The sequence below is a fragment of the Haliotis rubra genome, unplaced genomic scaffold (genome assembly GCF_003918875.1).
Source record: "Haliotis rubra isolate DU_JTF1 unplaced genomic scaffold, ASM391887v1 Scf260, whole genome shotgun sequence".
In the NCBI taxonomy this organism is placed as follows: domain Eukaryota; kingdom Metazoa; phylum Mollusca; class Gastropoda; order Lepetellida; family Haliotidae; genus Haliotis; species Haliotis rubra.
Genome location: NW_025766670.1, coordinates 27,299 through 45,332, shown reverse-complemented (window position 1 = coordinate 45,332; position 18,034 = coordinate 27,299). Strand labels below are relative to the sequence as shown.

General features: G+C 37.6%; 1 protein-coding gene across 1 annotated transcript in view; it reads left to right on the top strand.

Moving 5' to 3' along the window:
- The window catches only part of LOC124280108 (transmembrane GTPase Marf-like), a 60,522-nt gene extending 46,000 nt beyond the window's left edge, over positions 1-14,522 (top strand). The window contains exons 4-6 of the mRNA XM_046715999.1: positions 3,286-3,448; positions 11,786-11,907; positions 14,498-14,522. Coding sequence (XP_046571955.1) covers positions 3,286-3,448; positions 11,786-11,907; positions 14,498-14,522 — 310 coding nt within the window. The remainder of the gene's footprint in view (positions 1-3,285; positions 3,449-11,785; positions 11,908-14,497) is intronic.
- The last annotated feature ends 3,512 nt before the right edge of the window (positions 14,523-18,034 follow it).

The following is an 18,034-nucleotide window of genomic DNA, read 5'->3' as shown; positions in this document are numbered from 1 at the left end:
CTCCCAGTTGTGACATCTGTTGAACATACTTTTGGCATACGCAATATGTCCTGCAGCATGAAAATATGGTATCATCTTGCAGGCAGCATCAAGATGAAGATCCCAGTCTCCGATCCTGTCACCTCGAATGAACTGGTGTATCAAAGAAACTTCCTCAAAATATTGACACCACAGCTTTACTTGTTTCATCCTTCTTCAAGACAATAATAGCTATGTCTAACTCTGTCAAAGTATGAGCCCTTAATGCTCTTGCATAAGCCTGACCTGTCAACATTTTTTCAGTAGAGTCAAGGGCATAGATGAGTGACCATAGCTCTTTCAATCCATTGCCATCATTATATAACCAACCAAACCCATGAAAGGCATAAGGAGATTGAAACCACCAAGTCTGACAACAACTGAAGCTACAGTACTTTTGTTCTAGTGGGAAGCTACAATATCAACAGCTTTCTCATATAGAGGTGTGACAGATGTCACAAAACATGTTTTCTGTACATGTTTCCTGCATTTCCTGCATGCCAGAACAGATTATATTGCGTCTGGATTTGATGCCTGCAAGTTCACAACTTGCAATGGGATCACTTTGGATACTTCATAATTGTCAACCCTTCTGGCACATGTATCCACTCCAGGAGGGAGCGTCCTCCAATTTCAACTATACTCCACTCATCCAAAGCGTATCCGAAAGAATATGCACAGAGCTAGAAGAGGTCAGCTTTCTTACATTGGAAACCAAGCAAACCTTTCTTGCTCTGAAATGAAGAAGTCAAAATATCAGTTGACTTGGACCTGGCATTGTCTGCTGAAACAGCTTTGTTACGCTTAATAACATCAGATATACAGATAGAACTACCTGGTGTGACACACATGATTCCACCCATACTATTAAATGTGCCATATCCATCAAGTGTGCGAAAATCTGCATTGTCAAAGACAAATTGCATGAAGACATTTTTACCAATCTCATGATCTGCAGCCATTGCAGAATGTTAATAGGAAATAGCTCCATTATATGATGAGCACACTCCCAAGGCTGACATTACATCCAGAAGGTGCTTAGATCCAATCTGTTGGTGAATATACGGGGATAAACCATAGAAAGAAATTATATTTTTCTTGTTGCTGAGAGAATTTGGTGCCTTTCTTTGCTTTGTAGCAACATCACCTTTTTTTATCTTTGTAATCCTTTCGACCAAAACACTGAGTATTAGGCACATTCATCATGTGATTATAAAAATCAGCAGGAGTGTAACGGTCAGTATCACAAAGCATTGACCTGATGTCCTCCCGCATGATTCTTCTTCAGGGTCCCCCAACTTCTGAGAATACCATGCATCTTGTGGCCTGTATTTCTAATGCAAAATAACGGTTTCCTTCCACGAATGCCAGAAATGATAACACCATCACCAAGGTGATCTAGGAATTTTGATCTCAGGATTTTTTTCACTACATTCAATCTCACCATCAGCATGAAATCAGCATGGTCACGAGATCCTCTGTTTAATAATGACATTCATCATTTTGTTCCAGAAATTCAAACAAATCATCAAAGGCTCTGCTAAGTTTTTCATCTGCAGGCCTACCCTTCCCTTTGATAGAATGTGGTCTGTTAAAGAATTTCTTATAACATGTATGGTGATACCATCAAATCAAATTGGTCCATCAAACTATAAACTTTGTAAAACTGTTACTGCATTTGCTTCATTGAATGGCTTCCAGGGGCCTTCTCAAATCACTTGGAAGAGAAAGGTTTGTGGCAAGATATGTATTCCATGCATTCCAACCAAGTAAGCTACACAGAATGGAAGCTGTTCAACTTAATTGCTAAATGTTCGTGTTAAAATATTCACTGACAAAAAGTCAAACACTTGATAAAAGCTATGCATCTTAGCACCCCTTAAGTGGAAGATGATACTTGATGAGCAATTATGGAAGAAAAGAGCAAGTGGTAGTTTACCGCCTAAGGGAATTGTTTAAGCCATTCATGGATGTTTGCAAAATAATTGTTGGTTATGTATCAGTGCTTTTATAATTGTTGCAATTTTCAATGGAACTGAAATTATAAGTATAGATATTATATTTAAACGTTGAGATAATGTTCAGCTTGCCATGAAAGTATTAACATGTTTACTTATCAGTATCTTTGATGAATATTATTGTGATAAGACGAATGCATACTGGTTATTACAAAGCGAGGGGATAGGGGTTGGGGGCAACACAGTTTTCTGACTGGTATGCAGATCAATGAAATTTCGCGTCTTGCCAGTTTCAGTTTAAATGTTTACATGAAATGTTTTATTAATATGTCTTCCAACTATTTGGTACCATTGGATAGATAAATTATAGGGCAATCAATTATTCATCTCTGCATAAGACCAATTAAACTTCACATGAAAAGGTTTCAGGCCAAAAATTCAGACCCAGGGTTACAATTTCCTAGAAATCTAATTTTAGAACAAAACGGGATGTGCACGTGAGGCAAATACTTATTTTCTACTTTTTAAAGTACGTGCACTACAGTCCATTATATCTGTCAAATTGGATGAGATTATATTTACAAATAAAGATTTTATGAGCATTTCTGTTTTTAAAATAGGATTTTCTTAGAAGAAAGATTATTGTAGGGTAAGCATGTTTGCACGTGCACTGTGGATCTAGCTCAAGTGGGATTTTAGGGGACTTTTTGTATGTTATGAAGGAAGGTCCATAAAATATATATGCCAAGTTTCGTTTCTTCATCATTGTTTTTCGACCTTGGCCAAAAAATGGCTAGTTTGACTGGCCTATGGGTGAAGTCGCGCAAGCAATGGAAACCGTGGACGGTTTTTATTTGCATCAAATCAACTAAATCAAACAACATCTCGAAAACGAGCGGGATACACGAATCGGATTGCACAAATTACTACAGAGTCGTCAATGCTATCGATGACGTGCTTGTAGCCGCCAGCATAGGGCTCGGTGGGTCCGGGGTCGACTTATTGCTCATGATCAACGCGACCCCGATCGTGCTTGGCATAGAAATAGCAGCGGGAGCCTTGGGATTGGTGGGAATTGCGCTAAAATGTGTTTCACGTCAATTGAAAAGAAAAGTATTAAAACACAACAGCATTCGCGTTGTGGCTGAATCAAATTGAATACGACTGAGGATCATATCTCGATAGCGATCTCCGATAGTAAGATATCATCCACCCCTATGGATATGTAACAACTTGACTGGTGCAGGTTTCTGTTGCTGTGATACATTTCATGTTCAAACATAAAGTTTGAATGGGTTTTTGTCTGCAGAACTTCAAGTGGAAAGAGCACCCTCATCAACGCCATGTTGCGAGACAAGATTATGCCGTCCGGGAAGGGCCATACCACTAACTGCTTCATCCAGGTGGAAGGGTGGGACACCAAAAAAGCCGATCTTCTCACTGAGGAATCCGACCAACCCAAGGACATCGAGGTAACACATTTTACAATTCTCAGCATGTGGGCCGTAGGGAATACTATTATTACATACGAGGAAGAATTGTTAAAGGTCATATGCAACGTAAAACACAGCTTTGCAGATTCTGAACAAATCGTCAAAAATGCAAATTCAACTTATAAAGTTAAAAAATAACGCGATGAAAAAAAACGCGCGAAATCGGAGTTCAAACGTTTCACTAATTTTCCCCCGACTTTTCTGGGGAAAACGGGTTTCAACAGCTGGGCTGCGCTCATAGCACGTGCGCAAGTAAATAGGTTCGCGCAGCTTGGAAGAGGGTTGGGTGAATACTCGGTGAAGGCTTTGGTGTGTGCTATTTTTCTAATGTTTTGTTGATATCTCACAGGCGCGAACTTTTTATATGTTATGACAGTAAATTAACTGTTGATATAATTTCATTTGTCTATTTCACCACACGTTCTTCTTACCCAGACACTTTCTCAGTTCGATACTTAAAAGCAATGTCATTATTTAGCGTTGACACAATTTCTAACTGTGATATAGATATGTCGTTGTCACAGACAAAACGCAATGTCTTGTTTTATTGACACCTGTGTGTCTGCCTGCCTGTCTGCTAATGGCAAAATTCAATACACAACTGCAATCACTGACCACATGCAATTCGAACTTAACACCAATCAGGCTATACACCATAAACAAAACGCATTGATTTATGGCCCGAGTTCGGGCTCTGTGACATTATGTAATTACACAGACAGGCAGGTGTGATACTTGAAAACATGACATGTTATGATGTCTGTTGATTGCAAAATGATATACACAAAAAATGAGCATGTATTTACAAAACCCAACATCTCTATATATACACACACACAATGAGCCGTCAAGGCGGCATCTGCTAATGAACCAGCCGTTACACTTGAGTGCACACCCACCCGCTCTGACTGGGTTCGGTATCCCGGCTGCTTCGTTTCGAGGGAGGTAAACCCAAGTACAAAATATTGCACTTTTGATTTGCGATTATACGCTTATAATTTTGTTTATTTGTTTTTTCATAATCAGCAATGCATATTATATGTCATGAAGAAGTGATAATTGTGGTTTAATTATGTTTGATTTTTTGGTTGCATGTGACCTTTAACAGATGTATTCCTAAAATGTTTTTGTCACTTTGGTTTGTAAATTGCAGGCGTTCATCGATAACAAGGACAACTTGTACATGAATAGAACTGTGTTTCTACAGAATAACTTAGGTTGTATACTCCTCAGGAAATGAATGCAAGAAGGAATTGATGCAGAGTAATCTTTAGCAGCTAGAGCTTATGTTGTCACCGTATATGTAATTTGTTCTGTACAAAGACTCAGTGATTCATCCTCCTCATGACACATTACCTGTGGGGGGTTCCGGGCCGTTTCACCCAAAGTCGTTTCACCCGGGTTGTTTCATCTAGATTCGGACTAGGTCAATTCATCCCACAATAGGGGTCATTTCACCCCTAATCAAGAGTTGTTTCACCCATCTAAGTGAGTTTACATGGAGAATGGTATTAATGCTTATATGTTAGTCCTTATTAGGCAATGTTTTTACAACAAACAGGTAACTGCTACTGTCCCTGTGTTGAGATAGCACATCGGACTTATATCATCTCACCACGCTTAAAACTTGAATGAACATTTAAATAAGTCGACATTGAATTAGACATTACACTTGCATTTGTGTCATGGCGACTGCATGTTTGGAGATCTGCCTCAGCTGAGATGGACTGCAGTTTGAAACTTGTCATTGCCATCAACACAGAATATGTGGCACAGGTAATCTTAGTCGTAACAACTGTTTGATAAGAATGTTGCATGCATGTTAGTAATCCAACACAGCCAATATGAACTGATATAACAAGCAGTTGTCACTGAGGTGACATAATCCCACGCCGCAAATTATCACATCAAACTTAGAGAGTAATGAAAGTGAAGGTCGTAGGTTAAGATGAAGTTAAATGTCAACAAAAACATGACCAGTCAACCTCTCTTGATATCTTGCTCTGCTCTGTAGCCGTGTTCAAAAACACAATTATTTTTAATACTGACTTTGACCTAGGCCTGAATGTCATGGTTTATGAAATATGCAAAAATGGTAAAAGAGAAATTGCTTATCAAAACACATTCACGAGAAGTCTTGAAAGTCTACAAAGACGAAAATCCAGTGAACCATTCTTGAGATATCTTGCTGACAAGCTTAACATACTGAAATCTTCAAAGTGTTGCTGTGACCTTGAAATTTGTGTGAAGGTCATGAAGCCTGGTGTCAAATATGATGAAAATCCAGTGAACGGTTATTGAGATATCTCACTGACAAGCTTAACATGCAGGCTAACATGCTGAAATCTCCAAAGTGTCGTCGTGACCTTAAACATTATAGGAAGGTCACCAAAATTGACTGGACCCTGCGCCTTCCCTGTATGAATTTTAGTGTCCAACATGAAGAATATCCAGTGAACTGTTCTTGAGATATCTTGCTGACAAGAGTAAGACGTAAAGTCCCATTGTGACCTTGAAATGAAGGTCAAGGTCACCAAACCTGCCTGGGACCTTTCAGATGATGTGATGAACCTAGGTACCAAGAATGAAAAGAATCCAGGCAATGGTTCTTAAGATATTCCAATTCGTACAAACGGACGGACAGAGCCTAATACTATACTAGCCACATAAAGAAACTGTGCGCACAGAAAATGCCTTCAGAATTGGAATACAAGACAGCAAAGACGAAATGATGTAGGCAGTTTATAAGCTGAAGTATCGGACCTCAAGAAAATGTCAAAAGAACATGAACAATATCCGTAACGAAGTCACAAAGTCAATAACGGGTATGACCACCGTGTGCGTGGAGCACAGCAGTGCATCGACGACGCATATATGCTATACCAATTGAGCATTGAAGTCCTGGGGAATGGTCTGGGACATGGTCACTGCTGTCTAGAACCTGTGTCTGAGATGAGTCACCCGAATCCATCTGTTCTGTCTTGGTGTCGTTACATCGGGAACGCCCAGAACGTGGGTGGTCGTCGATGTCATTACTGTTTTGATAACGCCTGACCAATGCAGATACCGTGTTACGATGGCATTGGAAATGTGCTGCCATCTGTTGTTGGCTCATTCCTGCTCGAACCATTCCAAAGGCTTCATGACGTTGAACAGATGTTAATCTTGGCATGATGTGCATGTGTCTTCTCATGTGAATTTGTGAACGTTTGAGTTACAAAAGATCAAGCTTTCGACAGTGACAGCAATTTCAGAGTTTCACATGTTGTGTGCAGCTGCATAGGCTGCACGTGCAGTAACAAATTGCAAGGTCATAGGCCACCGTCAATGACGTCACGTCGCCTGGCACGTGCATGAGCGTTTAATTGTCTCCAATACTTGCTATGCTCACAAATGTGTTTATGTATGAAGACACTGTGTGCCTATGTTTATATTTTCTGTGTGCACAGTTTCTTTATGTGGCCAGTATATATCCCGCGCGGCGGTGGATAATTATTCAAACAATCTGAATATGCTGTTTTGACACTATACATAGATTAATAAAATATTGAAACAAGAGTCATCAGAAGATGACAAATTCCCCCGGCCCCCATAAATTTGAAAGAACAAATCAACTGACAGTTACTTTAAGTCCAACTTGAATTTTTTGGACTAAGTCCAAATCGTTTCCACGGAAATCATGAAAAATAGAAATTACAAAAACCTGCAAATAGCAAAAAGCAATACTTCAAGATCTTTTTGATATATCTGTCAAGTCTTGTAGAAAGATATTGAACGGTTTTCGAGTTGTGATCCGGAAACGAAACCCACCTCTCTCTTTTGAGACTAAGTCCAAATCGTTTCCATGGAAACCAAGAAAAATGAAAATGACAAAAACTTGCATATAGCAAAAGGCTTCACCTTAAGTTATGTTTGATATATCTACCAAGTCTTGCAGAAAGATATTGAATGGTTTCCGAGTTGTGCTCGGGAAACGAGGCTCACCCCTCTCTTTTGAGACTGTCAGAAACATTTCCATGGAAACCAATAAAAATACAAATGCCCCAAATCTGCAAATAGCAAAAGGCACCACCTTGAGATCAGCCTCACATATCTGCCAAGTTCTGTTGAAAGATATTGAACGGTCTCTTTTGAGACTAAGTCCAAAACGTTTCCATGGAAACCAAGAAAATTAAAAATGCCAAAAATCTGCAAATAGCAAAAGGCACCACGTTTGGATCTGCCTCACATATCTGCCAAGTTTCGCTGAAAGATATTAAGAAGTTTTCGAGTTGTGTATACGGGGGTGATGACTTCCCCACAATTCTCAAAACAATCAACCCTGGTGATGATCCACCTTCGTCAAGAACAACTTCGCCAGGGCTGATTGGTCATTATATGAGGCTCTGTGTGTTGAACACTTAAAACATGACGTATTTGCGAACAGCGAAGATCCTATACAATTGTTTTCCGATATCCTCAAAGGCATTGCTGAACAAAGGATACCCAAATCCTCTGCAATTCCACATATTCGTAAACCATGGTCTAATAATGACTGTAAACAGGCCAGAAAGTACAGGAAGAAAGCGGGAAAATATTTTTGCAAACATCCTACTGTCCATAATTTAGATAAAGTTAAAATTTTAAATGCCAAGGCACTTTTAAACAGAATAAGCATTAGTCTTGGAGGAACTATGTTTCCAAAATTAATTCCTGTACACCTATGTCAAAGGTGTGGAATATGATACAAAGAATTAAGGGCAAAGGTTCCAAATCTACTGTTCATTATCTGAAGGATGGTGATAATTTATTAACTGATAAGTCTGATATTACCAATAAGATTGGTGAAACTCTCGCCAAACATTCTTTTTCGTCAAATTACATCCCAGAATTTCAACAATACCAGAAACAACAGGAGAAGAAGAGAATAAATTTTAACTCAGACAATGGCGAAGACTATAATGAATTATTTTCATTACATGAGCTACCAACTGCCCTTGAGAAAACTCATGATACAGCAACAGGAGCTGATAAAATACACTATCAGCTCTTGAAGCATTTAACGGAATCATGTTTGGAAACACTTCTACATATTTTTGATTCAATATGGACTTCAGGGAATTTCCCAACTTCATGGCGCAAAATGCCATTGTAGTCCCCATTCCAAAACCTGGCCAGGATCATACTGATCCGTCTAATTATAGACCAATCTCTTTAACGAGTTGTGTCTGTAAAACCATGGAACGAATGGTAAACAATAGATTAACTTGGTGTCTTGAAACCAACAACCTTATAACAACATTCAATGTGGTTTCAGGAAAAATCGCAGTACCACTGATCATCTGGTACGTTTGGAATCCTTTGTTAAAATGCAATGGCACTCTAAATGGCACTCCCATCAAAGGTGTCAAGGAGACCAAGTTCTTGGTTTTAATTTTTGACTCCCATTTAACGCATATTAAATACCTGTTTCCAATTCGAAGTGGGGAGGGGATCAAGCTCCCCTCCTGCACCTATACCGGTCATTAGTTTGTTCCAAACCTGATTATGGCTCCATTGCAAATGGTGCAGCTTGTAAGAGCAACCTAAAAATATTAGATTCTATTCATCACAAAGGTCTAAGACTTTGTCTTGGATCCTTTAGAACTTTTCCTGTTGAAAGTTTCTACGTTGAGGCCAGTGAGCCATCTCTTTACCATCGCCGTATAAGATTATCCTTACAGTATGTTACAAAACTATATTCATATAAGTCAAATCCTGCATTTAATTGTGTTTTCATCCATTTTATAAGGACCTGTACAACAAAAAGTCTTCTCTTGTTTCACCTCTTGGATTACGAGTCAAAACTTTCATTTCTGCTGCCGGCATTGAGCTTGAAAATATATCTCCTTCCCGCCTTCTTTTTTCTCCTTGGCAACTGCTGAGGCCACAGGTTGACCTAACACTGACAGCGTTTAAAAAATCTGAAACTAATTAATTACAATATAGACAAGAATATAATCAATTAAAAACTAAATATAATACATACAAATCCTTATTTACAGATGGGTCCAAGGACGGTGGCGCAGTTGCTTGTGCCACTGTCACTGGATCCAAAACAATATCTTCTCGATTACCAAATAACAGCTCTATTTTCACAGCAGAAACTCACGCCATATTAACAACTCGTAGGTATATTAATAAACACCATAAATATAAACAATACGTAATCTTTTCCGATTCTCTTTCGTGCCTTCATGCCATTAAAAACCTTTCTTGTAAACATCCACTTGTCATAGAAATTATTGAATTGTATAATGATCTTGCTACTGGCCAATGCGACATCGTCTTTTGTTGGTTACCCAGCCATGTTGGCATTTCTGGGAACACAATGGCCGATCTTGCTGCTAAGGCAGCACTCAACAAATCTGTGACACCACTTCTTATTCCATACTCTGATTACAAAGCTAGCATTAGAACCTACTTCCGGGATATGATGCAGAAGAAGTGGGACACCCAAGTTGGTATCAACAAATTACATGAAATAAAAACCCTATATTGGTTACACCTACTTGGGTTGTCAGTCCTGATTAGAAGAGGACGGTTAAAGTTCGGCTAAATTTTTCCTACAATCGCCAGCGGCTGACGGGATGGTGTAAATCCAACTAGGGTCCATGCAGGTAGCAGAGGTACTGTAAGTCCCCATAGTCCCTAGTATGGTGATCTATCTTCGGTTGTTGGCGATCTATAGCCCATTTTTATACTGTCTTGTCTTAATTCGAAGTCCAATTTTAGAGAGATATGCTAGTTTATTCTTAATACTGTGATATTCTAGTTAGTTTTACTGTCCTTCCTTGACATGTATTTATGTTCAATTTGAAACTTGTTGTAGTCACGATATGGCTGAAATATTGCCGATGTGACTGTAAATTTTAACTCACTCACTCACCATATTAGGGACTGTGGGGACTTACATTACTTTTGCTACCTGCATGGACCCGAGCTGGATTTACATCATTCCTTCAGCTGTCAGCAATTTCTCACAATCTAGCAATGAAATAAATGAACATGAATACTACGATTCAAAATAATAGTAGGTTTAAATCTACCTTAAATGCTCTGGAAATCACGTACCCTCTCAGGAGAACAATACTTTTACAATACTTCAACCCCCTTTGAGTGAGTGAGTGAGTTAAAATTTCAAGTCACTTTGGCAATATTTCAGCCATATCGTGACTAAATCAAGTTATAGTTTAATAATAATTAAAGGTACATGTACATTATAAAAAAACTGTCAACGAAGGACAGTAAAACAACTACATTATCACAGTTGTATATGTAAAACATTGTAATTAAATCTAAAACATTTGAACTATAGAGGACAATACAATAGAGGACGTTTTTACAGTTGCCAATCTAAAATATTTATCTATTCACAAACCATTTATAAAAATTATCTAGTAATTCTATTTATTGCAAAAATTCGATGATAATTGATAATTTACATTAAAAAGATCCTTAACTGTTTTGACATTGAAATATTTATCCCTTGTGATGGAATGAGTGAGTGAGTTAATATTTCACGTAACATCAGCAATATCTCAGCCCTATCGTGACGAAAGCATTTATACAATAAAAATGAAAACATTTTGAAGCGTAAAATCTGTCGACGATGGACAGTAAAAATCCTAGAGTATCACAGATATGAATATAAAACTAGAATGTAAATCTAAAACATTTTAATTGAAGAAGTCAATGCAATATAAAACACGGGCTATAGATCGCCAACAACTAAAGGTAGATCCCTATGGTCAAGGGGTTGTGATGGAATGCTTGATGTGGAAGGAAGGCCCGAGGTGATACAGGTTATCAATGTTGTAAAACCTAAGAGTACAGGCATGGTGCTGACAAACCTAGAGACATTCAGAGAGAACAAGGATTCAAAGCAATGATCATAGTATCCTGGCATGCCCAAGGGAGGCAACTATGCTCAGCAAGGGTTACTGGTCATAAAGATCAACCTCTTTGGATATCAAGAAACATTAGTGTAGGTATTGTGCTGATAGACCTTGACCTTGTGTGAATCTCAGATTGGAATACCGGAATAGAAAATCATCGGCTTCCGTCACGTGAACAGACGCGAATTTACACAATGAACTGTATTGTTCCACAAAATGACTGGACCACTTATTTGATGAATATCAGTTATCGTTACCATGGTTACAGAGGAAAGAAATATAATGTGCCCTTGTATACACAAGAAGGCTATGCTATTTGTTTTGGGTTTTTTTTGTCATGTTTACGTAGGGGTATATTTGCCTTTTTGTGCCAGGCTAATATCGGTTTTATTCCTTCCAGTCACTCAAACAGTTGGCCAACAATCAGAGTGATCAGAGACTCAAGTCTAACTCTCTTATTCGGATCCGGTGGCCAAAGACTACGTGTCCTCTGTTGAGGGAGGATGTGGTGTTTGTTGATAGGTAAGTAACAAAAAAACAGTAAGAATTTAACGTACTCCACGCTAGTCGTAAGAATATAGCAGACTGGACGATCATTCTGTTACAGCTGGTTAAATCGCCAAGTAATGTCAATGGAGCACATGACTCGCTGTAGGGGTGAGGTGCGGTTTATTCAGATATTTTCCTTAATCATACATCAAGCCCCATTTGTTGAATAGAGCCTTACTGATTAGACCATGTTGTGCTGATACATGAGTTCATATGTGACCTGATTGATGCCGTTTATCTACCATTGGACCCTGTGGCCTTGTTGCCCGAGTGCTGTGCTGTGCTGTGCTGTGCTGTGCTGTGCTGTGCTGTGCTAAGGTGTTATTACAGGGGTGCTCAGACTGGTGCATGGGAATTATGGGAATTTGAAATTAGCCAATTAGGGTCATGTGATAAACAATAATCCAAAAGGAGACCATACTCTTGATCCAGCATATTGTGAATCCTAAACATAATAAGAACGTTTCCGATGAAAGAAATTCATCTGAAATACTTGACAAATACAACCAAATATCAATATGATTGACATATGCTTAAAACCACAAACTTTAGAATACTACCTAAACCTTCAATATTTTTAGTGACCGCTTTATGACTAATATAATATTTTTATTCTAATTTTACTTGTAAACAATAAAACACTATAACACCATTTTATATTCAATAATTGTAAAACAGTTCTATACAAACAAACCAAACTGACTTATTAAAAACATGAAAAATGTCACTGCTACAATTCCATGTGTATTTGCTGATTGTGAATTGTCATATTCTCATGACATGAGAGTGAGTGAGTAGATATTGCTTAAGGACGCATCAGCAATGTTGCAGCTATTCACGGCGAGAAATGTAAAACAATACACTATATGTTAAAAATCATAAGGAAAATTCTCAGTTATTTATCACGTTCAAGGGCAAAAACTAACTTTGAGATAAAAATCTACATTTTATCAAACTATTTGATTACTTTTAAATATCCTAAAATCAGATGGTCAGAGACTGTTGTAAAAAGTTCAGATAAAGTATGAACATAAAAATCATAAAAACGTTGTCCGATAAGCGCAAAATCAACAGTGACGCAAAATGTGCTTGATTGAAGTTCGAAAAAGGAGAATCGTCACCTTTAAGTAAAAACGAACGTGTGTAAAACCATACTACCCATCAAAAGTTTAGACTCACTTAAAGCACTCACTAATGTTATGTATGTATACTCTCCTCAAAAAGAAACGCATATAGGAATTTCAACTGTATTTTTATGTTTATTTTGAAACATCTTGTAGGCTTTATGAGTCAATGAAATATAGCGAAATTGCACACTTGGAATGCAAACGTATCCGTCTTTGACAGCAACTCGAGGAAAGTCAATCTGAGTGTCACATGGAGACGTGTGGTGGCGCTGAAGTCAATACCTCGTGTGACCACCATGGGCATCCAGAACTGCATGGCATCGCCTCGGCATCGAACGAATAAGTCTTAGAATCTCGTGTTGCCCAGTCGCAGCTAACTCTGCCTGTAGTTCCTGTGCGAGTTGCTGAAGTGTCTGGGGGCTGAGGGTTACAGCGTCGCACCGATCTGTCCATCTGAAGGGGGTAGATCTCCAATCAGTGGTTTGTGGGTGTGGAGCTTATTCGAGACCTTGGTTACCCAGCTTTTTTGCCAATGATCATTCACATATTTTGAATAGAGGATCGGAGATCGGAATACGGGAAGCTTGTGCTTGTAGTAGACTTACTGAGAACAGATTTTGTCGAGGCATTGGCTTTACAGTTGCCACTGATGCCAACATGGCTGGGCAGCCAACAAAATATGATATCTTATTCATCCAAGGATAGATTGAGGTGATAATTTAAAATGTCAGCCAAGAATGGATGATCCTGTTTCAATTTTTGATTGCTTGTAAGCATGACAAACTATCAGACCATATTAGAAAGTTGCCCCTGGAAGATTTTTTAATGTATTGTATAGCTAATAATATGGCCTGAGCTTCCAAAATTGAGCTGTCATCGGTTTGTCGCAACGACATAGTACAATTGCATATAACGGCTGCAGCTGATACCTTCTCCCATCTTTTTTATCCATCTGTGTAATCATACGCTTGTTCTGTTATTTGTCTATATTTGATAAGCACTTGCTTCTTATCTGAGTGAAAACTGGTAACCCCAGGATAACTTCTGTTTAATTCCAAGGTGAATTTTCACTTTGTGAGATGACTCATAATGCCAGTTCATGTCATGATTTTCATTAAAAAAATATATAAACAAAATGAAAATATGTTTTGCAGATATATTCTTGCTTTTTGGCAGACTTTTAAACTCTGAAGAAAAGATTATATCTCCTTGTTGAATAAATTAATTTCAAAAAGTTCATTAACTATTATAGATAAAATGATGAAAATATCGAATATATTAACATATGACAATAATTTTCTGGAAGTATGGTAATTCGAACAAATAGATATTAAAAAATCTCTGTAAATATTTTAAATCTATTCGAATACGAGTTCACTCTATTTTTCTGGACACAAGATATTAATTTGAATTATAACTATGATGTTTCCTTCTAGATCCACCAAGTCCATCAAAAGCTGAATTTCACCACTTTCAAGCTTTTTACTTTGATTTCTAGCCTTTCCATTATCTTGCAAACAAGATTGTAGGTGCCTTTAAATAAGTGTTTTCGTGCAGTGAATCATGGGTAATATTTAGGGTCATGCCCAACCACTCTCCTACCCAGAGTTCCATGCGCCTAACTAAGCTATCGCTACACCGGAGTGTGATGCCCAACTTAATGAAGGTTTTTCTATCTCGACTACTAAAGAGCGTGTTATCCTAGCTAGGATCGGTAGCTCAAGTTAGGACAGGGATAGGTTCATTTCGAGAATGGGCCTTATCCTAACAGTAGGATTTCCTAACTTCTGTCTTAACTATAGTCCGTTTGGCTGAAAATGAATTGCATTCTAACTGGAAAATTAATAAACATGTAATGTTCAAAGAAACGCTTATCACAATCAAAACATCAGACCAACTCTGTGAGTTTTTGTAGAATTTGTGTTCTAAAAATAAAAAAAGGGAAGGAGTGCAAAGAGAGAAACAGCCATGTGTACACGAGTCACGTGCACAAGTGCCAACCAAATTATTGATTCGTTTACCTGTGCTGTCCCATCTCCATCATTTCTCACACGCCTGGCTGTTCCTCTCTTTGCACTCCTCCCTCGTAACGAATACTGAACTGTGTAAATATTTTAATAATAATTGGTCAAACAACTTTTTTATTTTTGGAACATAAATTCTGCAAAAAAAATCACAGAGTTTGTCTGATGTTTTGATTATGATCAGCGTTTCATTGAGCATTATATATGTATTAGTTTTCGAGTCACATTGCAATTCATCGGTCGGATTTTGAGCCAAATAGACTATAGTTAGGATCTGTCTTAGCTGGGCCACTTTCGAGAATAGGCACCCTGGTTGTATAGACTGTCATGGTAGCATTGTTGCTATTTCCCAGACGGCTATATCAGAAAGATTTAACTGGGTAGATTTTAAATGGGATTCTATACAGATGCCCAGTGGTGTAATTGAGTTTGGTTTCCTGTCATACTAACATTTATACAGAGGATAGAACACATTGTTATACATGTATGTTGGATTCGAAGGATTGGAGCAAGGTTTTGTGATCTATTGTAAGGCCAATTTTAAACGTCTTAAATGAAGACATGGTTTATTTGCCTCAACATCGGACTATCAATGGGCGAGGTCCTGAAAACAGTTAAACATAATCTCAGACCTTGATGGCGAATCCTGTCCAACTCTCGTAAATATGATTTGCGAGCTAAACCATATATATATATAACACCCGTAGTCGAGTTTAGATCGTATTAAAGCTCGGTAAAGACGTAACATTTGACACAACCTTCAGAATATCCAGTGCAATGTAAGGAAAAAAGGATAATCTACTGTCAAAAGTAATGCCTAAGAATCTGGTTTCTTTGACAACCTTGATTGGTGTTTTTTTTAAAATAATTCGGGATCAACGAGTTTTCCGTTTATTGCAAAAATGTACACATCAGTTTTAGTTGTAGAAAATTTAAACCTGTTTTGGGGGGGACCACGTGTGTTTTGCTGAGACAAAGTTGTAACTGTCCTTCAACAGTATTCATATTTGTACCCCTTCATGAAATATTAAAATCTTCAACAAACATTGACCCATCAATATTTTCATTTAAAATCTTAGCAAGGTTGTTTCTTTTAATACTGAAAAGCGTGACTGATAAGATACCACCATGAGGGACTCCCGTTTCTTGATCATATAATTCAGACAATGTGGATCCCTCTCTAACTTTAAATTTTCTATCTTCTAGAAGATGTGTTAGAACGGCTGGCAGCCGGCCATGCAGTCCCATGTTGTGGAGATCTTTAACTCATTAAGGCTGAGAGACGCATATATGGGGCAAATTAATCAGCTCGTCACAGCGAGTGACGTGTTTATGCGGCAGGTAATTAGCAGTTTCTCACAGCGAGAGCCACATATATTCGTCAACAGAAAGCACCTCTTATTCAGCGAGAGACGCACATGTGTGTTGTACTTTTAAATATCGCACTGTACCTATTATTTCAACCAATTTAGCAGTACTGAGCAAATGTTAGTTTTTTATTATGAGAGATCCCACCTTGAGTATCAATCAGAAGAAGTATTTAAAGTGTTTTGACAACAATGGCTAATCATTATCATAGGCTTGTACAGCGTTTGGCTAATGAACACATGTCGGCGAGAAAGGGGATTATGATGTTTTTACAGAGGTAAGTCTGGTATTCTTCATTCCAAAATACTTCGTATGCACATTGATTGAATTAGATGGCTTAGAGGTTACTGAAGATTATATTTTCTTCAACTTCCTAAATAGGAAACGATATAAGCAATTTCAAAGACATACAAAGAATTCAGACACAATAGAATAGTTTGAATTTATATTTTAGGTATGATTACGTTGTCATGTTTCATATAATGAAACATATAATGAAACATAATGTATAAACATAAATAATTATACATCCAGGCTCGAATAGATTAGACATAATTTAACTTACTAATTTGAAGCTTACTGAATTGTAGTTATTTTCCATAATCTAAAGTTGACAATGTTACCTAATAAAATATCGCGCCTTTTATCGATTATATATACATGTCAGTGTTATTACAACAATGAGATCTTTTACTTCGTTTGTTACAAAACACAGTTAGTTGGTAATTCAAAAAATTCTCACACATAGACAGCAGTAATATCATAAGTTATTACATGTAAACCATACAAAGGTATTTCAAGCATTTTTGTTCAAGCTGTTGAAAGTTTCATGATGATTTGAATTGTAAGTTTTCTATGCAATTTACATGAGCATTGTGCAAAACATTTATATTTGATCTCTGTAATTATCAAATCCGGTGTAATTACACGTGTATCAATGAACTCAGTCTCTGTTGATCCATCGTCAATAAAAGCTGGATAGTATATCAGCTACGGTATCAATACACATGCGTATAATCATTCAGTCAGATTACAGTAATGAGATAATGGAACACCTCTTTCGACCTTGAAATAACAGCCTCCGGTAGAATGCATATGTAGTTACGTCTTTGTTGAAAGGTTTGTCCCGTGACAAGTGTAAAATAAACAGATGCGCTGTTATATCATTGGACATCTTGCTTTATGGAGTCACGCCCCTCTCTGTAATGTTTATGCATGCATGCACATCTGTAATCTTATGAACCTTGTGTGCATTCAGTATAAATATAGGCACGCCCTCCTTCATTAATATTTGGAGGGGGTGGGGGTTTCAACTGCAAGTGTATACACTATAATAATTCAGTATAGTGTAATTTCGTGAATTCTGTAATGTGTGTACTTTAGTTTGGATATTCATTTGTATCAAGGTGAAGATATATTTATTTGTTCTTCAAACCATTATGTTTATGTACTAATTGTGTGCGTAAAATCTATATGTAAATAAATACTACCTCTACTCAGTGGTTGGATTTCAATCACTTTGTTTTACGTATCGAAAAACACTAAAATGAGGACAAATAAACTCGCCAATGTGTCTATCTA